Source organism: Stegostoma tigrinum, chromosome 26 (genome assembly GCF_030684315.1).
Source record: "Stegostoma tigrinum isolate sSteTig4 chromosome 26, sSteTig4.hap1, whole genome shotgun sequence".
NCBI lineage: Eukaryota > Metazoa > Chordata > Chondrichthyes > Orectolobiformes > Stegostomatidae > Stegostoma > Stegostoma tigrinum.
In genome coordinates this window covers 18029857-18055378 of record NC_081379.1, presented here as the reverse complement: position 1 = coordinate 18055378, position 25522 = coordinate 18029857, and the positions used below count along the sequence as shown (strand labels likewise).

Here is a 25522-nt window from a genome sequence, read left to right as displayed (position 1 = left end):
ATGCCACCTCCACTGTGGGCTCATCAGGAACAGGAAATCCGTATGAATTTTACCTGCCTAGTTCAGAGTAAATGGATCTAGGGTCTCAGTCTTGTACCCATGGCAAGATTTGGTAATAATAGGGTAAGACAGCAGTAGTTAAGTTCCCCACATTTTTCCTATCCCTTCCCCGATTAAGTCAGGAATTGCAAGACAAACCCCAATCTGCCACCAAATGAGAGCCTTAAGTGAACAATTAATGGTACATCAGCCCAACATCAATGCCAGCACAAAAACCCACTAGCTGTGGAGCCCCAAGAGATATTCTGAATCTGTACTGAATGGTCTCCATGCAAAAGATGGCAAAAGCAATTCAAAAACTTGGCATTTTCACTTACCCCACCCAGTTTTTCCCCAAAAGTGTGCATTCTTTTATGATGGGCATATGGTTTTTATAGAATTCAATTACAGCCAAGAAATAGCAGCAATACAAATGTGTCAATGTGATATGCTAACAGTAGTATAACAGGATATAAAGATCTTTTTGCTTTTCTTTGATCTGACTCCTCATTTACTGCATTTAGATGATTACACAGACACTTATTTACCTTTTTTTAACTAAATTAAGATGATTTTACAGATCGTCTTGAACCAAATGTATTTAGAGTTATTTAAGTGCAATTTAGGAAATGTTATAAATCTGAGTATTTTATTTCTTCGCAGTGACTGAGCAGCAACAGCATCTGATGTGCACAGAGAAGACAGGGAGAGATACACATGCACAAACATTCACACAGTGAACAAACACAGATCACATTCAGCTTAGTACTTACCGATGCCCATTTCCAAGTCCCCGATAGGCTCTGGATTGCTCTTGCATCCGATTTAAACTCTGAGCCACTGATAAATACTGTTCGTGATATTTGACAGCTTCTTCGTAATCTCCTAATGCCTCATAGCAGTCTCCCAGATTTCCATAGGCATGTCCTCTATCCAAAACGGCATCATTCCCACTCAACTGTTGCAATGTCGCGAGCTGCTGCTCAAAGTAGCCAATAGCATCTTCCATTACATTCATGTTCATTTTGGTGATTCCCATATTGCCATAAACTTGTGCCTCAATATTGGGATTTTTTAGCTTCTGTCCCAACTCCAATTGCTCTTCATAACATTTGAAGGCCATGGTATATTTGCCAAGTGCCATGTAGACTGCTGCAAGGTGACCATGTGCTTTACACTCTCCCAGCAAGTCACTCAGTTCTTGATAGACCTCAAGCTCTTGTGTATGATATCCTAATGCTTTGTCATATTTCTGTATTAGTCTGTATGCAGTACCCAGAGCGGCATAAGCACTGGCTTCAAGTTTCCGGTCTTTAACCTGATGAGCCAAAGTCAGCTGCTGTTCATAAAACTTAACTGCACCATTCACATCTTTCTTGCACACGAAGATGTCACCTAGGTTGCCTAAAGCTCTAAATTTGGCTTGAGGGTTGTTCAGGGACTGGGCTAATGATAGGACATACTTCTGACTTTCTTCTGCTTTAGCATAATTACCAAGAGCTTTAAATGCGAGGCCCAAGTTACAGTAGGCCTTTGCCTGGCTAAGTTTATCGTGCAAGTCCTTGGCTAGTGCTAAATCTTGTTCATAATATTTCACAGCTTCTTGGTAGTTTCCCAGACAGTAATGGGCGTAGCCAAGGTTATGACATACTTTTCCTTCTCCCTCCATATCTTGTAGGTCAGGTGACAAGCGTAGGTATTGTTCATAATATGGAACAGCCTGAATGAATTCTCCTCTTGAACAGTGGAAGTTGCCTAGGTTACTAAGTGCCCGGGCTTCACTTTGTATATCCCGTAGCTCTCGTGCTATGTTTAGATGGTTTTGATAGTGCTGCAAAGCCCTATCATGGGCACCCAGAGCCTGATATGCAACAGCAAGGTTACCATGGGTTGATGCTTGTGATGCCCGGTCATTAACTTCCATGGATATCTGTAGTTCTTGGCGGTGGTACTTCACTGCTTGGTCATACATTCCCAGGGCATTATAGGCATTGCCCATATTCCCATAGGCTCTTCCCTGCGCAGCATAATCATTGAGCTCCTGAGCAATGGAGAGGTGGGTCTTGTGGAGTTTCAGTGCAGTTTCATAATCCCCTTTCATCTGGTGAATGATACCTAATCAACAAAATCACAAACAGGATCAGTTAGCTGGTAATGATCTTCAAAAAAAAACAGATATTTAATTCTTAATCACTGCACTACCTAACCAAAGTTTGAATTTTCAACCACTAATTTACAGTTCTCCTGCGATCTAATTTATGATTATCAGTTGTGGTTCCTGACATGTGTACTCCATCTTTTATAATTCCCACTGCAAACATTGCTTATCGATCCCCCTTTCCTGCAGTTGGAATTATAATATTTACATCTTAAGAGAAAGCAATTTTGATAATAATGTAATTCCATACCATTTTGCTGTTTAGTTGTACTGTAGATAATTGTGTTCACACAGTGATGATCACGTATCAATTCTACAAGTGAAAAAGTGAGCTTTTGGCCCCATGCCCATTTCGTCACAATTATATTTACTTCCACTTCTCTAACATCACCTGTTTCAGTCTCTGGCCCATTTCCACTACAAACCTTATCTTTGCTTTTGTTATCTCCAAGTTGAACTGTTCCAATACTCTTTTCTGGCCAATATTCCAACTTGCAACTTCCATAATCCTGAGTTCATGCAAATTCTGCTACCATTACCCAACACACAGCACATCCTTTTTACCTTCATCATGAGAAGTTGGCCAACATCGATTTATAATTTAAAATTCTCATTATTCAGCACAAATTCCTCTGTGGCCTTAAACTCCATATCTTGCAAACCTCCTTCATCCCTACTACCCAACCCTCATCCCAATGTACATTACTTCAACTTAACTATCTACTGGAGACTTTAGGACCTATGCATGTGAATTTACTTTCCAAGCTTCTCCACCTCTCCCAAAACCAAAAGCTATTTCTTTATCCAAGTCATTAATCTCCTTCCTTCTTTTGCAGTATCAAATTTACCCCAATTATACTCATATGAAGCACCTTTGGGCCAATTCCCTATGTATGAATAATAAGTCGTTCTTGTTGAATTAAATAAAACACCTACAATTAAATAGTTCACATCACTCTTGGTTTAAAAATTCAAACCTTCTCCAGGGGAACATTTCCCCAAGACCCCCATCATTTAATGCATTCAACATGCGGACTTCACCTTTAAGTTTTCATGTCCTTATGTTCTTAATTTCCCTACAAGTTTATTTTATAAAGCTCATGCAACTATTTCCTTTCATACGAGGAACATTCTGTTGGCTGATAATACAGTGTGGAGCTGGAAGAACACACCAGTCAGACAGCATCAGAGGAACAGGAAAGCTGACGTTTCGGGTCGGGACCCTTTTTCAGAAAACTCTATCCACCTTACTTTTTAAACTTGTTTGGTTTGCTTTTACTATATTTGTGTGTATACATGCAGCACATTTCTAAAAGTTGATACAGCCACACAAGTAGGCCTTACTATTCCTGATATGAGGAAAATGCCAACTTTTCTTCCTATTTAATTAAAATAGCAAAATTGTATATTTCTTAGGTTTTAAAGAAGACGACAGAATTAATTAAAATTCTGATGCAGCCGTGTCTCTGGCTGTATAGTCAACAACTCTCTCTCTGCTCAGTAGCCCTAACCTCCTGTAATGATCACCTCCAAAATGAATTCAAGAAATCCCCAGTCCAGGATGTGCATGGGACAGGAAATTCCTGTCCACAATGGTCTCACCACAGAAGTTCAATTCTTTCTGGCACACAGTAACATTTCTGTTACTGAAACAAAATTTTCCAAGTTAAAAAAGCAGAAATCTTGGTGTCAAAACAAAACATCAGTCTCAGATTAAATACCATGCATTGTGGATCAGAATAAAAACAGAAGCAAACCTAAAGAAAATGCTCAAAATGGCCAATGAGCAATTTAAAAAAAAACACACAGATCCATGTTTTAAAGTCGAGACTTTCACAAGAAATATTAACCTGTCTTTCTTTCAAATGTTAAGTGTCTTGCTTTACATTTCTAACATTTTCTGTTACTGTTCACCAGCCTTTCCCATGTATTCAGACTGTTGTAAACACTATCAACAGAGTTTGTCAATAAAGACATTTTTTGAAAAAGAAGGGAGTCAATTAGATCCAAATCGCTGAGGTCCAACTGCTTTTAAAAGGACTGTGTCATATTATTTAGGTTTTATTTAGTTTTTCTCTCATGAGAACTGTTGTTGGCACTGTTCAGTAACTTGCCCAAGTGTCCATTATTCCTGATAGAGCACAGACAATGGATACTATTTGATCATTCAACTGTGAAGGCCAACAATCAGATCCTGAGCCAACTACGAGACATATTTTCCCAGCAGGATTAACTGGATAATCATCAGGACTGGGAGTCCTGTTTAAATTTTCCGAACAATTGCTAGTTGAGCAGAAACTGGATACAAGTGATCCTCTCATTTCTTCAGCTGATTCTAGCTTACTTGGTAAAGATATCAAATCAAATTTTTGATCTTTTGTTGGGTTTGGATTAATATAATACTGAACAAGAAAATTATCATGCCAAGTGTTCAGAACAACTAATGTTAGGGATCTGAAGGAACGAACGTTCCGGTACACAGTACTCTGGAATCTCTGGTATATGTTAGATATCAAGTCTATTCAGTCAGTCAATTGTGGAATGGAAATTTAGAGGTGGACTTGAGTTCCCTCTGGTATCTAGCGGGAAATAAATTCACGTTGAAAGGACTTATAGCTACCTGGTTTTTCAGCCAATCCACAATGGCAGAAAGATTCAAAACGAAATACCCAGCAAAGTTACCCTGGATTCCCTGTGCTTTAACCTTATCAGCTTCCCACTGTGACCAAAGTGCATAACAGTGTTCATGATTCACGATGAGACTAACTCAGGAAAATATATACACGAGTACAGATTTGCACATTTACAAGGCAGTGACCAAAAATATCATAGGCTCAATCAGCACAGAAGAGGCCCTTCAGCCCATTGAGTCTGTAAAATATACCACATCCTACACTTTCTCACACCAGACCCATAGCCTTGAATATTATTACACTTCAAGTGTTTTTCCAAGTACTTTTAAAGATGATGAGTTTTCCCATCTCAGTTGCTCTCCCAGGCAGTACACTCATCCCCACCAGGCGCTGGGAGAAAACACTTTTTGCTCAAATTCTCTGTGAATGTTTGCTGTTCACTTTAAAAGTATGTCGCTTCTTCTTAACTATTCCACTAAGGGAAACAACTGCTTCACAGACACCCTCCATGCCCCTCAGTCTTGTACACCTCCATCAGGCCCCCATTAATCTTCTCTGCTCCAAAGAATACAACCCAAGATTTCTGGCCTCTCTTCAGTGCCGAAATGCTCCATTTCAGGTGAAATTCTAGTGAATCTTCTTTGCATCTCCTCCAGCGTAATCAGATTCTTCATACAATGCAGTGACCAGAACTGTGCAGAGTACTCCAGATGTGGCTAGGCAAAGTTCTGGAAAGTTCCAACATAATCTCCCTGCTTTTATAATCTATGGAATGAATAATAAAGGCAATCGTCCCTTATGTCCTCTTAATCACCCTATAGACATGTCCTGCCATCTTCAGGGATCTGTTGACAAGTGCCCAAGGTCGCTCTGTTCTTCTGAGCTTCCTGTTGTCCTGCTATTCATCATGTACTCCCTTGTCTTGTAACTTCTTCCAAAGTGCATTAACTCACATCTATCAGAGTTAAATTCCATCTGCCACTGAACTGCCCATTTGACTAATCTGTTTCTATCCTCCTGTAACCTAAGCCATCCCTTCTCACTGTTAGCCACTCATCCAATCTGTGTCATCCACTTATCATTCACCCCCACATTCTCATCTAAATAATTTCTAACATCACAAATAATAATAAGGGACCCAATACTTTACAGCACTGCAAAACAGACTTCAGTCATGGAAACAGTGTGTCTCCTGTCACTAAGCCAATTTCAGATCCAATTTGTCAATTTACCCTAAATGCCACGTGTCTTTATCAATTTCCCAATATGACCACAGAACATAAAGAATAACTGCAATGTTCCACCATGGGAAAACCCTTTAAACAGCCAGCTAGGACAATGGATCACCATGCAAATAACTGCATGCTGCAGCAGGAAAGATTGCAGAAAATTGCAACAAGAGCAGGAAAATAAATCAGCAAGTGCCCTGGCTGCTGATGATAAATGCTGCAGGCAAAAGTGACTGGCATTCATTTGAGTATCTGGCATAAGGCTGTCACCGTTCAATCCAAATCTAGATAGAAGAAATGCATTTTCTAAAGAAAAAACATACTGCATAATCGCAAAACAGGCAGCAGAGCACAGTACTTTATGTACTGTTTGTTTTTGCTTTTCTGTATTAGCCAAATGACAATTCACAAAATCAAACTGTCCAGTTTAAAACAAGCTTGAGTGAGCATTTGATTCTGAGTGCTAAAATTTAGAAAAAAATCAGGACAAGAACATAGTCTTTGAGCATCGATCACTAAAACTGAAATCACAGGCAACACACTGAAGCATCATGAAATGGTGCACTCTGCTTTTAAGCCTGCGCAATTCTCTCATGGACTTCTATGGATTCTGTATATTTATTCAGGCTAAGGCCTAGCTGGATTAGTCTAATCAACAATGTAGCTTTAAACTAAAGGAGGCAAATTACTGCATGAAAAAATACACTGAATTTTGGCATGTCTTTTCTAATTTGACCCTTGTCGAATGATTTATAATTCCAATCTCTAATTGGCTGTTATCTAAATTCTACCCAAAGTTTTTTTTGGGAGGTTGGGGGCAAGTCAGAGCCACACCATCTTTTATGCAGATTGTACAGTAGGTATGTGATGGCACATGCTTATGGGGCCTCCGTAATACAGTCAGCATTAGACAGCTGCTACTAATTTAGCAGCTTTTCGACCACATTACAGTCCCATTTTCAAGCCACTCGAAATCTGAGCCACTCAAGTCCATTTTATCCACTGGCCATGCTGATTTTACTGTTTGCTCTTTAATTTTCCAAAAAAGCAGAAAGAAATTTGAGCTTTTCTAAAAACAGAGAAAAAAAAAATTCCAGCTGAATGTTGTAGCATCAAGAGCTTAAGGAAACTGAGGAAATCTCAGTGAAAAACGGATATTTCTTATTGCTGTATTTTCACAGCAACAATGCAAAACAGACCAACAGAACTGAGCATTGATCAGGAGAGCCTGCATTATATTGATATAATGACTATAAAGATAGCTTTATTACGGCTTAGTTTTAACAATGATTGCAAAATGTATAAAGAACCAAGGAGCACTGCCTATTACACTGCAAGTCTGCAGTGCTCAGAAGCAATTGGCCACCACTGAAATGATTAAAAACCCAAAGGGGCCTTTTTGGCCAAGAATACAATCTCTTTCACAATGAATCATGGCACGACTGTGAATATCAAGTTCCACAATTCAACAAATAGAAAGAAAAAATTCTTTATCAGTCAATGCAGAAAATAATCTTGCTACTTCAATACAGTATTACTTGTCAGAACTTGGCAGTACAGAGGAAAAATTGATTTACAATAGCAGTGAGAGAGGAAGAAAGTAATTCAGGTGGAATAATATCACTTAATGGGCTGAATTTCCCCAAACACTGGAGTACAAATGCACTTTTTAGTTAGCGTTATTGGTCACTGTTTCGTCACATTCCTCTTGCATTTCAGCTATGTTAGTTGGTCATTATGATCCTCAATCTCTCTTTATTGGCTCATGTTTTCTTGTTGCAGGTGAAAGACCCACATTAAATAAAAATCTTGCATCTGCAGTGTTGCACTTCAAAGGTGCAACAATCTGTGCATTGTGCAGATCCAAATGAATTTCACATTGATCAACTGGTAACCAGCCAAAGTCAAATTTAATTAACTTACTGCATAGGAAAAGCCAATCAAAAATCACCAAACATTATAAATCAACCAAATCAAAATTGTTCAAGCTCATTTTGAGGCTGCTATTCTATTAGCAAAACAAATTGTTCAATTCATAGAATCTTAGAATTGAATCACAGAATCCCCTGCAGTGTGGAAGAAGGCCAACAACATTTTTTTTAAGTCCTTTAGACAGCCAAGTGACATTCTTCATATTCGTCATTACCTAAGTAAAACAATGGTTAAAACCTTAACAAGTAAGATAACTCTGAAAATCAATGGCAAATGACCACCAGTTTGTGGCCCATGAGTTTTGAATGGAAAATTGTTCCTTGGACACAATATGCCAACACCTTATTTAATGTTCTAACAACAGTAAGCAAAGAAAGTGCTTCAGAAGTGGGAATACTCAGTTGTTCGACATGTCTCTTTCTCCCAATCCTTCCATTCCATTCCTGGACTTCTTTCATAATTTATGCTGATACAATCTTTATAATGTGAACCACACTGCTTTACCATTCTCTCGATTGGATAAATCAAATATTGTTGGTTCATGGGTTGTTTGTCTCAGTGTGGCTGTCATGGCTAAGTAACAAATTTGTGAGTTCAGGCTGAACTTGAAGACTTTAGCACAGAATCTAGAATGAAGGAAAATGACTGAGAATGTTGCGCAGTCCAAGCTGCTTCAGACAAAATGTTAAACCAAAATCTTGTTGCCTATCTTCAGACGGATGTTAAAAACTAATGCACATCACTCAAGTTCTTCCAGTGTCCTCACCAATAACTTTTCTTCAACTTACATTGATAGTGTATTGTATTAATGTTCAGAACAGCTTGCTATTCACAAAAACACCTGTCACATTGACTTACATAGAAATATTATTTTTTTACTTTACTCCAGTTGTATATCAAATACCCTCTGAATGTCACCGAACATTGAATGTGTCAATTGTATGCAAATCCTTTACTTTTGCTGCATTAGTACAATCTGGCAGCAGTTGTGGCACCCCAGTGACAGGAAAAGAAAATTCAGCCAGCTTCCATTGTTGGGCAGCAGCCCACCTCCCCGCTACAAAAAGCATATACGGATCTCAGAAGAAGGTAGGATAAAATCCAGCTCCAATGTCATCCATGATTAAACAGCCCAATGACACTCGTTTAGGCAATATACAAGACAGTTTCTAATATTCAGCCAAGCATATCCCAGCAAAGAACATCACTCTCATGGGACTTGTTTCAAGCCAGTCAGGCATGTGTGAAATACTAACATTAAGAATAGGAGTGTCCAAACTAAGTTATTGCAAAAGCCAGGATAGTAGTATTTCTGGACTGTGCTTCCTCCTTCATCTTATATAATTCCTGACAACGTGTGTGATTGGTCTCTTACTGGGAATAGACTTTGAAAATTGGCTTGTTAGTTGCGTGAAAAGTTTTTTTTCAATGATTCATATATACTATGTTTCTTCTAGAACAGATTTTATTAGTGCACCTGGAATATCTTGTTGGGAGCATTTTTATTCACACATTATGAAAAGGTAGATAGTTATTTCCTACTAAGTGGCCAGAAACTATTCTCTAAATGTACCTTTCATCAAACTTTAGCAGAAAGCAACAAATCAAACTCCAATGCCAATTGGACTGCCTCCAACATCAAAATTCACAGGAAATTGGGGAACAGATATCTAGACAAATGTGTTCAATTTTGGGATACATTGGCCTTAGAAGATATCATTTAGTTTTAGATTTTGATTTACTCGGGTGAGATTAAGAGACAGCTTCCATAAATTTCATATGTATTCCACTGGTTTTAGAGATTTGAGAGATGATCCATTGGGTGAATTTAAAACTTTGAAACAATTCAATAAGGAAGACAGAGACATGATTTCTAGGAATGTCGAGAACATAATACTCAAACATCAGCCAGGTCATTTAGGAAGGATATTACAGAGTGTTTTTCACACAAAAGGCTGACGATATCTGAAATTCTCTTTCCAAAAGGCTTTGAATGCTGCATGAATTTGAGGTTTAAGGACTCAGATCAATAGAATTTTATCAGATGAGATTACCAAGGAAAATGGAACAAAGATAGGTAACTGGAATTGAGATACAGATTGGATGGTAGAACAAACTTGAGGAGCTGAATGGCTAGCTTTGCTGGTATGTTCCTTGAACAAGCATAGTTCTAAAGTCACGGTGCTACCACAGCGGTGTGAAGTAGAGAGTTTAGGCTTATCGAATGGTAAGAAAGGAAGAAGGGTAGCAAAGGGCACATGGGTAGGCCAGGATGGTATGTGATTTGTGATGGCGCTCTCACAGAACTATTGTTCCTGAACTTCATAGTGTTAGAGGTCTCAAGAAAGGGAGATACTGAAACAAGCTTAGCGAATTGGTGCTTTACATCCTGTAGATTGTATATGCTGTAGCCACAATGCAGTATGGAGGAAGAGTGGCTATTGAGAAGATTGGCAGCAGCACAATTCTGTCCTGGTATTATTTTCCTTGAATTTTATCACACATGCACGCATACAAACAAATGGTGAGCATTCTATCACATTCCTCAATTGAACCTTGTCAACTGTGCAGTGACTTTGGTGACACACATGTCACAGAGTGTCCTGTCCCTGCCCAACACTGGTGTTGTGACTGCAAAACAGAAAATGTGTAAATTTTCAGAAATTGACATCAGCATCTGTGGCGGGTGAAAACAGGGGGCCTGAAACATCAACTCTGTTCGTCTCTAGTGCTGCTGCCAGTCTTGTTGAATACTATCAGCATTTGGATGTCCACCACAGCATTTTTCCTTCTGTATTGTTTGAGATGCGGCTTGTCCAGTTTAGTTTCTATTTTCTGGAGAACGCCTCTGCCCTGACACACCTTGGTCCATTTCCACCGTAAACTGTGATTGTGAAGAGCCCTGCAACAGTGTGAACAGCACTGCGCTAAAGCATTGCAACAAGGAAGTTATCAGCACTTTTCGTGATTTCAGTGGCTATTTCTTGGCAATAGAGTTTAATGATTGGGTGGATACAAGAAAGCAAAGATGTTAGAAAAGCAGATCAAGGTAATTCACTCAATACTTCTGACTGAAATTACTCATAAAATATTTCAGTTTGGTCTGACCTACTGGAGTCCAATCTATTCTTCCTCTGTTTTCCACCACCATTCTCAACTCACAAGGCAGTGGTAAAATTGATTTGGTGAAAGAATGAGGATAGGCACTAAATGGGCAATGTGATGACAAGATATGCCAACATAAATCAGTTCTAAACAGGAATTTTGGCCATAATTGTTGATCACCGTAGTTCAAATCTGCTTCCAGAACTAAAAATTTGTACTGCTGCAGATGTAGCAAATGGTGTCGAATATGGCCACTGTTTACTAAGAGGTGAACAGCATCATTGCAATTTACCACCTGGCAAACAGAATATGGCCTAATACTTCACTGCTTCTCCAGGTGACTATGGAATCTCTTGCATGTATCAACAATGGAATTTCCCTTTGCTTTTTCTTTGACCTGACACAGCTTTTGGAAATAATCAATATACATTTTTAGCCATTTGCCCAGAAATTCTGTTGCGAAAGGAACACATGCTGGAGAAATTCAGCAGGTCTGGCTGCGTCTGTGGAGAGAGAAATAAAGTTGACAGAAAAAGAGTTGAGTGTCATGTTGTGTTCAGAATTCATCAAAGTGTGGGTATAATAGGATGAAATGTAGTCCTTTGCTGAGTGTAGATTGTTCAGAATCAAAAAGAACAGTTAGAAAGGTAAACGTGGCAAGAGGCAAGATTAGGAGGAGGGATAGAGTCTTTTCTCCTTTCACAGAGGATTCCACCCACACCACCTTCACCCCCACACCACCAGACCACCCCCCCTCCATCTCAATCACCACTGTGGTGGACACGGCTCTCAGCCTTCTAGAACAGCGTTTCATCCCACCAATCTCCAAGTTTAGAAGGATCAACTCCACCATTTCTGCTGCACAGAGTACAATACCACCATCGACCATATCTTCCCCTTCCCTCTGCAGTCAGCATTTCACAAGGAACACTCCACCTGTGACACATACTGCCATCACTCAAGACACTTCTATTTTTTAGAATGCCACCACTTTGTCCATAGGAATGATCCTGACTTTCCAGTAGCTTGCCATTTCAATAAACCATCTTGTTCCCATGCTAACTGAACTATCCTGGGCCTGCTATGGTGTTTCAGGCTCAGTGCAAGCGAGAAGAACGTCACCTCATTTTCTGCTTAAACACCTTATAGATTCAGTGTTGAGTTTAACAATTTCTGAGAATGACCTCCTTCCTCCATTTTGATTACAACTATACTCATCACGCTCCTCTTTCCCACTCCCCCAAACATGTCTTGTTTGTGCCTTGTTGACCTTGCTTTCAGCAGAGAGGGCCCGCATACTTTCCATTCACCCCTATTTTACATCCCTATCTCTACTATCATTAAAACTCCCTTTGTCACTTCCACACTTGCTCCTCCTCCCGTGATTTCAACAGAAAAAAATCCCATCATTTTCCAGCTCCTTTCAGTTCTGAAAAAGTGTCTCTCTGTACTTGAAACGTTGACATTTTTTTGCTGTCTCCACTAGTGCTGCCAGACCTGCTGAGTTTCTGCTGCATTCTCCCTTTTTTATTTCAATTTTCCAACATCTGCAGTATTTTGCTTTTATTTGGCTATATTTTGTAATGTCCTGCTAAACATTCCACTCTCATATATCACGTGTGTTCTTGGCATCTGATCAATATACAGTTGACACGATTTTAAATATAACAATGAACATATTTTAGGGACCTTCATGTAAGCTCACGACAATAGCAGCATGCCATGCATGTAGTGGTTAAACTAATAATTCAGTGGGACTCCCAAAGCGCTCCCAGAGCCATGCAAATTAAACAATAAGCAGATCTTGTTCAAGTCTGTTATTAAGCAGGAAAAGTTTAATTCTTTTCTTCATGAATAAATTACTATTCTGTGTTCTATATGTTTGGTCTCAATTTGCTTAGTGTTTTTCTAGTTGCTCTTGGCAACTATATAATCTTTGAGCAGGAACATGCCATTTCTGACATGAAGGTCATCCAGCCGTACTTTAGCATTTTAAAACTCTGCACTATTCTGTTCCTCTGTAAAACAACATAAATATTTAGTCTTGTTATTCTCAGTATTAAGTACCCTTGTAAAAGACATGTTCTCACTTTGTAAATATAAAAACAATTTTTCGTTTCTAAATCTCCTCTCCCTGCAAGTTCTGACAAATGTAGAATGCGCTGCCAAAGCTGAAATGAACAGCACATAGTTGGCACTGGGCTCATTTTATAAATCACTGCTTTATTATTTTTTAATGAGCAGCCTCAGTGTTATTGAAATATCGGATTCAGGGTTGCCGTAATGAAAGTGTACAGCAAGTAACCACCACCCAATAATTTCCTGCACCAGGATGTGTCAATTCCCTTTGCTGTACGTTCTCGTCACTTCTTCTGCTTCGTCAGTTTTCACAACAACCTGGAATCTTCTGACAGAACTTTTAAGGTGACAGCCACTTTGTATGATTTAATACAGATTAAAATAACCATGTCTCTATATATCAAATTCTGTTTTTAATCAACCTTTTTACTTTTCAATTGTAAGATATGCAAATGCATAAACACTAATGAATGGTGAACTGGACTTGCCACTTTCAGCACTAACAGGGAATACAAATCCCTGACCACAGGTGTTCATGCCATTCTAAGAAAGAAGGTACAGTGTGGGGACATGAATACAATAATGCACAGGGATCTGCCAATTTTGTGAATACCGCATCAAAAGATCATGAGAAGTTTGTCTAAGGAAAAGCCGCTGAGTTAAAAATGGAAAGGAATCAATCTATATCTTTGCATTATATATTTGTAATCACAAGAAGAGTGTGGGTCAATGTGAAAATCACTGCAGAATATTTCTCGAAAGATAATGGTAACAACAGCTAGAGAAACTATGGTCAATTAATTAAAGAAATATATAAAAATACTAACAAGCTCAGCTGTAGAGACCAAAAACAAATCATTCATTTGTCAGCCCATCAATAAACACCTCACATCCATTGTTTTGAGCATTCCTCAGCATTTGCTAGGGAATAAAAACTGAAAGAATTGTGAATGCTACAAATCAGGAACAAAACAAAGTTGCTGGAAAAGCTCAGCAGATCTTGCAGCATCTGTGAAGGAGAAAACACAGAGTTAACACTTCGGGTCCGGTGACCCTTCCTCAGCACTGGTAGGGAATACCTGCCATATTCTATTTGTGAACAAAGGGAGGTTAAACCATGACAAACTGGCACACTTTTAGTCCGAGTTAAAGAACTTAAATACTAGCCCAGCAAGAGAGTGAACTTAAGCAGAGAAAGACTTTGGTACTTCAGTCTCTTAAGTATATTCACCATGAACTAGATCACAGTTGAGGTTTTCCTCATTCCTATTTGTCTGCCTTTCAAATGACCCCTTCATGCCGATACATTATTATTTTTTGAGTTCCACCCTGAAAATTTCCACTGATCCAGCAGACACTGCCTCTTGGCTGAAGAGAATGTCTTTCTCTCTTATTCAATAACTTATTTATGAGTGTAATCAGAAAGAACAAGTGGAGTTTCAGTTTTAATCTTGTCCCCTTTGTTATGAATCCTCTATCAGGGAAAATATCCCCTCTGCATTGATTTCATCAAACCCCGTCCTAAGTTCAAACAGCATTGTTGGATCACCCTCAACGCTTAAACGTACAGGGCTCCAGACATTGGGATGTTGCCAATCAGTAGCCTCAATTTCCCAGACAATTCCCTTGAAATCTGCAATGTTGGGGATTCTGCAGATTCCCAAAATGCAACTCCCATCTACACTATAGAATCTACTATTTGGCCATCAGAAAATTTGGGTCACCATCTCTAGAGCACAGCATGTCAATAAAAAAATTTCATATTGACTCAAAATGTTGAAAAAAAATTTACACTTTTCTCCCTCTCAAAATAGTTTGAGAAACAAATGGCTGTATTTTCAATGAATGAGGAAGATTCCATGGTCCTACAATAATAGCAAGAATTCCAATGGATATGGGCACAAACTGTCCAAATTTTCCTTGTAAGACAAATATCTCCTCCAAGAAATGAGTTCAGTGAACCTTCTCTGAACAGTTTTTAATATTATTGTATCTTGTCTCAAGTAAGGAGACAGCCCCCTTGTGATAAACAACAATTACTTCATCTTCGTAATCACTTGCTGGACATGCAAATAAACCTTTTGTGAATCATGTACAGGACTTGCAGGTTCCTTTGTCCCTTTGAGTTCTGTAATATTTCTCAATTTGAATAGTGTACTGTCTTTCTATTCTTCCTGCCAAAGTGAACAAATTCACATTTTACTCATCATACTCCAGCTGCCACATTTTTGCCTATTCATTTATCCTATCTAAATCCTTCTGTAAACGCTTACTACCCTCAATTTACTTTCCCAAGTGCATTTCTATAATTAACAAACTTAACTACCATTCCTTCAGTTCCTTCTTCCAAATCATTTTTCGAGATTATAAACAGTGATGCCCATGCACTGATCCCTGCATGCCACTGCTTACAACTTACTAACCATATAATGATCCTATATATCCCTACTCTCGCTTCCTGTGAGCCAAATAATTCTCTGTCCATGATAATGTGTTACTCTCTGTGCCATGAGTACTTATTTTGAGAAGTAACATTTAATGTGGCAGTTCATCAAATGCCTTTTGGAAATCGGAAATCCAAGTACATCTACTGCTTTTATCTATGTGACTTGTTATTTCCTCAAAGCATTCTTTGATACTGGTACTGTGTTTATTTTTGGAACAGATGAATGAATTGATTGGATTGAACGGTTTTAAATGGGTTTCACGAATGGGAGTTTTTCAATGAGAGCTGTATTAGATAATTTTCAACATTTTCACAAAGCTCCTGAAATTTATCCATTATGATTACCGGCTAAGTCGCTAACGTGTTAGGTGGGGTCATAACTTGGCATGGAGTTAACGTTGGAATATAAGGGTTCATGGGGTTGGTGGGGCGGGAGAGGTGTGATGGCTGAATAGCTTTTAGAATAACTGGGACAAAGTATTAAATAAAGAAGGTGGGCCTGTGAAATGCCACCTAACATCTGCTCCTGGGGTTAGTTCACCTGTCTCTATCCTAGCCCATGTTCCCAAAGCAAAAGCTGAATTTAACAGGATCTTTTATTTCAAGGCATGTCAGCTGAAGCAGCTCTTCTTGAGAAATTTACAAACATGAACCACCCATTTTGATGGTAAAACATCCAGCCTTAAGTATCATACCAAAACTGTCCTAATTGATGTACCACTCAATCACTAAATAAGACGCCAATGGAAAGCACAATACTCACTTTAGAAAGATAAAACTCAATGACTAATACAACATCTAACACACCATTGAAATGTTTTAAATAAATCCCGAAAAACACCCAGTTTTTACCACTCAGAACAACACAACACTGATCACCATTAGTCTTGTTAGCAATGCTGTCTTCCCATGGTCTCTTAGATCACATTTTTCTTCTCGGTTTAAAGTCGTGCATGACATTATTTTTTCCCAGCATTAAAATAAAAGCTTCAACTCATGGTAATTGAGCTTGAACACTCTCCTGTGTCCAGTTTATCTTTGATTTGTGCTAGTACACTCAGTACTTTAGTGAAGATCATGTTAATTCACATGTTCCTAACGGTGATAAGCTTTCCTTTCTTCTGGGTGATGACTTGCGGTGCTGCAAAGCATTTGGAAGAGAAGACATGACAGGTCCTCTCTCCAGTACATGATGGAGAAAGAGATGTTATTAGTTTCACCTACAAAGGTTTTGAAGAAGCATTCATAGGACTTCTTCATCACCCAGTACTGAGTGTGCCAGCACAAATCAAAGATGAACTGGACACAGGAGAATGTTCAAGTGTTCATTAATGGGGGTATCAGTGTAAAATGTCAGTTTGAAGCATTTGCAACAATCTTCAGCCAGGGCTGCCAAGTGGATGATCCATTTCCGTCTCCACCAGAAGTTCCGAGCATCAAAAGTTCCAGTCTTTAGCCATATTGATTCACTCCATGACAAATCAATATATAGTTGAAGGCATTGCACTCTGCAAAGGTTATGGGCCCTGATGACACTCCAGCAGTGCAAATGAAGACTACTGTCCCAGAACCTGCGCAAAACTAGCCAAGTTGTTCCAGTACAGCTACAACAATGGTGTCTGCCCAATAATGTGCAAAACTGCCGAAGTATATTCTGTATAGGTAAAGCAAAATCAAACCTAGCCAATTATTACTCTAATAGTCAACACTCAATCATCAATGAAGTGATGGAATGTGTCACCAATAGTACTATCAAGCAGCAGCTGCTCAGTCATATCCAGTTAAGGTGCAGCCAGAGCCACTCAATTCCTTAACTCATTTTCAGTCTTTATTCAAACATGGACAAAACAGCCGAATTCCAGAGGTGAGGTGAAAGTGACTGCCTTTGACATCAAGGTTGTATTTGAATCAATGTGGCATCAAGAAGCCCAAGCAAAACTGGAGTAAAAGGGAATCAGAGGAAAACTCTCCATCGGTTGGTGTTTTCTTGGTACAAATGCAAAAACAGGTTGTGCTGGTTGGAGATCAATCATCTCAACTTCAAGACAACTCTGCAAGAGTTCTTCAGCGTCCTTAGTCAAGGAGCTTCATCAAGGACCTTCTCTCCATCATAAGGCCAGAAGTGGAGATGTGAGTTGATGATTACACAATGTTTAGTACCATTCACAACTCCTCAGATATTGCCGCACTCTTATATTCGAACGCATAAGACCTGAACAATATCCAGGCTTGGACTGACAAATGCCAGGCAATGATCACTTCCAACAATACTGAATGTAATAATCACCCTTCACATCCAATGGCATTACCATCATTATCTTCCCCCACTGTTAACATCTTTGGGATTGCCATTGACCAGAAACTGAACTAGAACGTCATATTAATATAACGGCTACAATAGCAGGTCAGAAGCTTGGATTCCTGCAGCAAGTAACTCACCTCCTGACTCCCCGGTGCCTGTCTACCATCTATAAATCTCACGTCAAGTGAGTGACGGCATTGTGGGTTTACCTACAGCAAGTGGACTGCAGCTCGCACCACCTTCTCAAGGACAGCAGTTAGACCAAGTGGTGAAGACGACGTTTGGCATGCTTGCCTTCTTTAGTCTGATCACCGAGCACAGGAGTCAGGAAGTCATGTTACGGCTGTACAGGACACGGGTGAGGCCACTTTTAGAATACTGCATGCAGTTTTGGTCTTCCTGCTGTAGGAAGGATGTTGTTAAACCTGAGAGGGTGCAGAAAAGATTTACAAGAACGTTGCCAAGGTTGAAGGGGTGAATTATTGGGAGAGGCTGAATAGGCTAGACCTATTTTCCCTGGAGCATTGAGTCTGAGGGGTGACCTTATAGAGATTTACAAAATCATAAGGGGCGTGGACAGGGCAAATAGCTGTTTTTCCTCCAGTAGGGGAATCCAAAACTAGCGGGCATAGGCTTAAGGTGAGAAAGGAAAGATTTGAAAGGGACCTAACGAGCAACCTTTTCATGCAGAGGGTAGTGCGTGTATGGAACAAGCTGCCAGAAGAAGTGGTGAACATGGGTACAATTACAACATTCAAAAGGCTCTGGATGGGTCTAAGAATAAGAAGGGTTTAAAGGGATATGGGCTAAACGCTGGCAAATGGGATTAGGTCCGATTGTGATGTCTGGTTGGCGTGGATGAGTTGGACCAAAGTGTTTTTTTTCTGTGCTGTATGACTCTATAAATAGACAAGGGCAATAAATGCTAGCCAAGACGACAATGCCCACATATTGTGAGTGAATAAAAAAGTTTGTAAATGTTATTGCACCTATATTACAAAGGGCAATTTCCCTGTAGTGAACTATCTACAGCTATCATTTTGCACGGGCAACTATTGCACAAGATGATCTGAGGGTCATGAGGCCAGCTGCGAACAGAAAAGGAAAGCAGACACACATGAGGCACAGGTGGAAACTACAGTGCAATGACCAAATTCTGCTCTTCTTCCAGATTACTTGAGAGAATACCAAGAAGGTTCTCTTCCATTCTGGGACACTTCTGGTAAAGGAAGCATGGGTGGCAACCCTCTCAAAAAGGGTCCCAGGAATGATTTGTGATCATTCTCTCAGCAGGGGATACCCAGAAAATATCACTAATGAACATCCCCAGACTTATTCGCTTTCAGTAATTTCTCATTCATCTCCTACTATCATCTTCAATTAATCACTGCCAAAGGTTGTGTAAGTGACAAAGCATAAAGTCTTGAAATGAGTGTGAATCGGAATTTTGAGAGTGAAGAAAATGCACAACAAAGGTCAGTAACGCTGTCATTTTGCAGCAGTGCCAGCTCTTCTTGTTGGACTCTACACTGATTGATATGTAGCTGTAATGCTTGTTAATTCCAACTAACCATCTGGTTCACCAAGGATCAATCTGCCACCTGCAGTGATTAGAACTGGGTGGCTCTTATTGACTATGAGATCCTTGTTTGGGCCAAGTTAACAACCCTAATCAACCTGGCTGACAGATATAAACAGGGGATTCAGAATCTCCTCACGATAAGGGCTGACTTCAAGCCAGCTGATCACATAGAAAGAAAGGGTGACTCGGTGATGGGATCCTGACCTCAATCAGGATCTGTGAAAAGTAAATAAGTCAGCTCCAGAAATGAAGCAAGCCAAGGGAGACACTCTGGTGATATCGAGGGTAACAGGTAGAAGTGCAACGTATTTCAGATCCACAACATAAAGAAAAAGTATTAGAGGGATAGAAGTACAGAAGTACAAAGCAGAAATGCACAAGTTCCACTTATGAAAGCGAGGGAGTTTGCAAGCTCAGTGGCCATACATGCTAGATTGAGCTATACAACCCTGTTTCTGCAATGGTCACAAGTAATTCAACAAAAAAAATTTTAAAAAAACACTCTGTACATACCAGCTTTGTATTCCCATATAGGAGGTAGAAATGGTTTCACGCAAATACAACTGGATCCTAATGGTGTAACCACCGTCAAATTTAGACTGGCAAGAAGGTGTCAATCAATATCATACAAATGGTATGTCGCTTGCATTTTTAGGCTTCATTTACAGTGCACTCCTGTGGACTAAATATTACCGACTATATTTCATTAAGGGTAAAACTAAATAAATAGGAAACAAACATAAACGAAATAGACATTTCAGTATTCCATAAATGCATGAACTCTTACTGATTTGAAATTTAGATCTTTCAGGGTTAACTTGAAACTGAATTGTGTCATGGAATTTTAAAATACCAGCTGTGATGTTAACAAAGTTCTTTGACTCTGTTGGCTTAATGCCAATCTATTTACTTATTTGTGCTCTGATAACTGTTTCAGGAGATGATGGGCAATTGCCAAGAATCAAGGCAATTCCTTTGCACACAATACTGTAGGCAGCTGTGTTGTGGCACCGTATGGCATCACTTTACTCTGCAAAGTGTGTAAGTAACAGAGGTGAATGGATCCCTTCAGTTAATAAAATGTAGTAGACTTTCTACAGTCCATAACACTGGAAGCAAATACACTTCTCTTTGATGATCTCTGTGTAGTTGTTGGAATTTAAAACATGCACTTATGAATTCATACATATTTTGGTCTCAATCACTGAAAAGATCACCAAAAAAATTAATGTATCATGTCTGAAAAACAATCTCTGTGGGACAAGAGGAGGACGAAGTCTCTGAAAAATCTCACCTGAGATAGTCTGCTTTATCCCTACCCTTCAAGCCCACATGACACCATTCAACTAGCTCTAATGGTTGAATTTCCACAGCATCAGACAAGCTGAAGCGTGCACATTTGGCATGCACATCTTGTTGTTAAGTGTTGAATGGGAGTGAAACTTAGAAATAATTCAGCCCAGCTGATTTTGGCCTTGGCAGAATATGTGGAGTCAGGGAGGTGAGTTACTCACAGCACAATTCCTAGTATCTAACCTGCCTTGTACCCACATTGTTTACATGGTTAGGGGAAAACTTGAGTGGAAAACACAAGAAAAAGAATCAAATTTCATTAGATCTGCATCCTTTTATATTGTCACAGTATCATACAGCATGGTAACAGACCCTTCAATCCTACTTGTCCATGCTGACTGTGTTTGCGAAACTAAACTAATTCCAATTTCCTGCACTTGGACCACAACCTTCTAAACCTTTCCTATTCATGTACCAATCCAAATGTCTCTTAAACATTGCAATTGTGCCTGCATCTACCACTTCCTCTGGCACTTCATTCCACGTTCAAACTACACGCTGTGTGGACAAAGTCGCACTTCAGTTCTCTTTTAAATCTTTCTCCTCTCACCTTAACATTATTCCCGTTAGTTTCAAGCTCCCTAACCCTTGGGAAAGGACCTTTGTTATTCACCTTATCTATGCCCTCATAATTTTATAAACCTCATTAAGGTCAACTCTCAACTTTTTACACTTCAGAGGCTTATCCAGCCTCTCTTTATAACTTAAACCCTCCAATCATGGCAACATCCTTATAAAGAGTTTCTGCATCCTCTCCAATTCAATATCCTTCCTATAGGAGGGCAACCAGAACTGTAATAAGTACTCCAAAAGTGGCCTCACCATGTCCCGTACAACCTCAACATCACGTCTCAACTCGGACACTCAACCCCCTGAGGAATGAAGGCAAGAGTTCCTAACCCCTTCTTTACAACCCTACCTGTGACACAACTTTCAATCACCTACGCATCTGAACCTCAAGGTTTCTCTGTTCTACACCATTTCCCATACCATTAACTGTATAAGTCTACCCTTGTTTGTCATACCAAAATGCAACACCTCACATTTATCTAAATTAAACTCCATGCGCCACACTTCAGCCCATTGGTCCAATTAATCAAGATCCCTTTTTAACATTAGGTAGCATTCCTCACTATCTACTAAACTATCAATATTGGTGTCATCTTCAAACTTAGCAACCATGCTTCCAACGTTCTTGTCCAAACCATCTATATAACTGACAAACAACAGTGGACCCAGCACTGATCCCTGTAAAAATACCACTGGTCATTGGCCTCCGGTCCGAGAAACAACCCTCCCTGCCACCCTTTGTATCCTACTGTCAAACAAATTTTGTACCCAATTGGCAACCTCTCCCTGAATCCCATATGATCTACTTTACCAGTTTACTGTATAGAACCTTGAACCTTGACAAAGGCTTTACTAAAATCCATGTAGACAACTTCTACTGCTCTCCTCTCATCTATTATCTTGGTCACATCCTCAAATAAAAATCAATCAAGTTTGTGAGACACAAATTCCCATGCACAAAGCCATGCTGACTAACCCTAATTATTTGATGTCTCTCCAAATGCAAGTAACTCCCGTCTCTCGGAATCCCCTCCACTAATTTACCTACCACTGATGTCAGACTCACTGGTCTATAACTCGCAGGCTTCTCTCTGCAGCCTTTCTTAATTATAGGCACATCATCAGCCACCCTCCAGTCTTCCAGCACCTCACTCACAGCTATAGATGAGCCATGTGTCCCTGAAATATATCCCCCTTTTCCTCATTAAAACTACTGATTACTACTAGGCTGTGATTCCGCTGGCGCCACCCGAACAACGACAGCTGGATAAAGGGCTTCTCCATGTATCAACCTAACATTGGTCGGTCTGTGTGATTTAGTGCTTCTAGCAACAAAGGGACAAGGTTCGAAGGAAAACTATGCTACTGGGCTCAGAGAGACTATAAATAAAAAGGTAGTGTGCTCTTCGAATCTACTGAGCATCTGTAACTCTGTTGGGATAGTGATGGAAATGCTGTGATACAAATGGAGGTTCCACCGCAGTTTCCATTATATTGGACCTGCTTCTGCTCTGCTGAGGAAAATTCTGATCAAATTCCAGACTGACATCTTATTAAATAAAAAGGAATTGCCACTGGGCCATTCCAGTGTGGTCTCTATTTTTTAAAAATGATAACAATAGAAACCTAGCTAACTACAGATCACTATCTCATATCCATTACGCAATACAACGATGGACCATATTATTGGGAACAGAGTTGAGCACAGGACAAATCAACTCTCCCACCTTTCTTACCCATCAGGTTGCTTTATCTAAAGTTGAAAGCGTTGGTATAATAAACCTGGTTTCCAGAATACTATGAGAAAAGCTCCATTATTCTTTGTAGGATCCACAACCTGAACTCTCAATTCTACTCGGCTTTATTGGACACTAAAAACTGAAAGTACTTTAAACTTACTGGTGCCTGCCACCCTACCCAGGACCTTCCCCACTATGTGCCCGCCGCCACTGGTCATCTTCGGAGCACCCAAGGATTCCATGGATGACGTCACATTTGCCACCGTCTGGTACGCCACTTCCGGTACAGCCAACGCCATCAACACTGCTGCTGAGGCCACCGCCTCTGTTTCCAAGGCCGAAACAGACATTGAGGACGCCACTCCACCCACCGTCAATGTCACTCTGTCCACCGCCTCCACAGCCAGCAGCTCCAGAGGAGACAGCAGCAGCCAGCCCTGCCAAGTCTTCACCATCCCCCTCCAGACCTCTCCCTTACTGAGGACAAACGGTCAGTCCTCAGTAAAGGGCTCACCTTTGGCCCCCTCCACCCAAACATCGACCAATACAACTCACGCTTGAACACGGAACAGTTTTTCCGCCACCTCCGCCTCTGCGCTTACTTATTTAATCGTGAGCCTAACCCTTCCTCTACCGACCCCTTCCCCTGCCTCCAATACAACCGACCTCCTGGACACCACCCCACGGCCTCCTACCCTCCCTCAACCTCTTCATCTCCAACTGCTGTTGCGACATCGATCGCCTCAACCTCTCCACCCCCTCACCCACTCCAGCCACTCCCCTACAGAATGCGCAGCCCTCCGCTCCCTCTGCTCCAATCCCAAACTCACCATGAAACCTGTGGACAAGGGAGGCGTAGTTGTAGTATGGCGAACTGACCTCTAAGGGTGAACAGACCTCTCAGCTGACCTGGCGCCGAGTCCAGGCGCCAACTCTCCAACACCTCCTCCTACCGCCCCCTTGATCATGATCCCACCCCCGACCACCAAGCCATCATCTCCCAAACCATCCACAACCTCATCACCTCAGGTGACCTCCCACCCACAGCCTCCAACCTCATTGTTCCCCAACCCTGCACCGCCGCTTCTATCTCCTTCCCAAAATCCACAAACCTGCCTGCAGCAGTCAACCCATTGTTTCCACCTGCTCCTGCCCCACCAAACTCATCTCCATTTATCTCAACTCCATTTTCTCCTCCTTGGTCTGGGAACTCCCCATCTACATCAGCAACACTACCCACACCCTCCACCTCCTCCAAAACTTCCGCTTCTCTGATCCCCAACACTTCATCTTTACCATGGATATTCAGTCCCTATACACTTGCATTCCCCATGCAGATGGCCGAAAGGCCCTCTGCTTCTTCCTGTCCCGAAGGCCTGACCACTCCCCCTCCAATGACACCCTCATCCGCTTAGCCGAACTAGTCTTCACTCTTAACAACTTCTCCTTCAATTCCTCCCATTTCCTACAGGCAAAGGGGGTGACCATGGGTACCTGTATGGGCCCAAGTTATGTCTGCGTCTTTGTAGGATACGTGGAACAGTCCCTCTTCCAAAGTTACACTGGCCCTGTCCCCTACCTCTTCCTCCGTTACATTGATGACTGTATCGGCGCTGCGTCGTGCTCCCACGAGGAGCGCGAACAGTTCATCCACTTCACCAACACCTTCCACCCCAACCTTAGGTTCACCTGGACCGTCTCTGATACCTCTCTCTCCTTCCTGGACCCCTCTGTCTCCATCTCTGGCATCCACCTAGAAACCGATATCCATTTCAAGCCCACTGACTCCTACAGCTACCTAGAATACACTTCCTCACACCCACCTTCCTGCAAAAAGGCCATCCTCTATTCCCAACTCCTTCGCATCTGCTCCCGAGATGAGGTATTCCACTCCCGGACATCCCAGATGTTCTCATTTGTCAAGGACCGCAACTTCCCCTTGACAGTGGTCGAAAATGCCCTCAATCGCGTCTCTCGCATTTCCCGCAACTCATCCCTCATACCCCGTCCCTGCAATAACAACCAAAACAGAATCCCCTTCATCCTCATGGACCAACCAACCAACCTTCAGATACAACGCTTCATCCTCCGACACTTCCACCATCTGCAATCTGACCCCCAACCAATGACATTTTTCCCTCCCCACCCATATCTGCTTTCCGGAGGGACCACTCTCTCCATGACTCCCTTGTCCGCTCCACACTCCCCTCCAGCCCCACCACACCTGGCAAATTTCCCTGCCACCGCAGCAAGTATTACACCTGCCCCTACAACTCCCCCCTCAGCCCCATCCTAGGTCCTAAGAAGACCTTCCACTTCAAAGAGGTGTTAATGTGCACATCAGCTAATGTGGTA

The 25522-nt window shown here is 40.9% G+C and overlaps 1 protein-coding gene across 5 annotated transcripts in view; it reads right to left on the bottom strand.

Annotated features, from left to right (window-relative positions):
* The window catches only part of ttc28 (tetratricopeptide repeat domain 28), a 705429-nt gene that overhangs the window by 182644 nt on the left and 497263 nt on the right, over nucleotides 1–25522 (bottom strand). For all 5 annotated transcript variants that reach the window (XM_048556329.2, XM_048556332.2, XM_048556331.2 and 2 more), the window contains one exon: nucleotides 813–2154. In XM_048556329.2, the coding sequence (XP_048412286.1) occupies nucleotides 813–2154 (1342 nt within the window). The remainder of the gene's footprint in view (nucleotides 1–812; nucleotides 2155–25522) is intronic.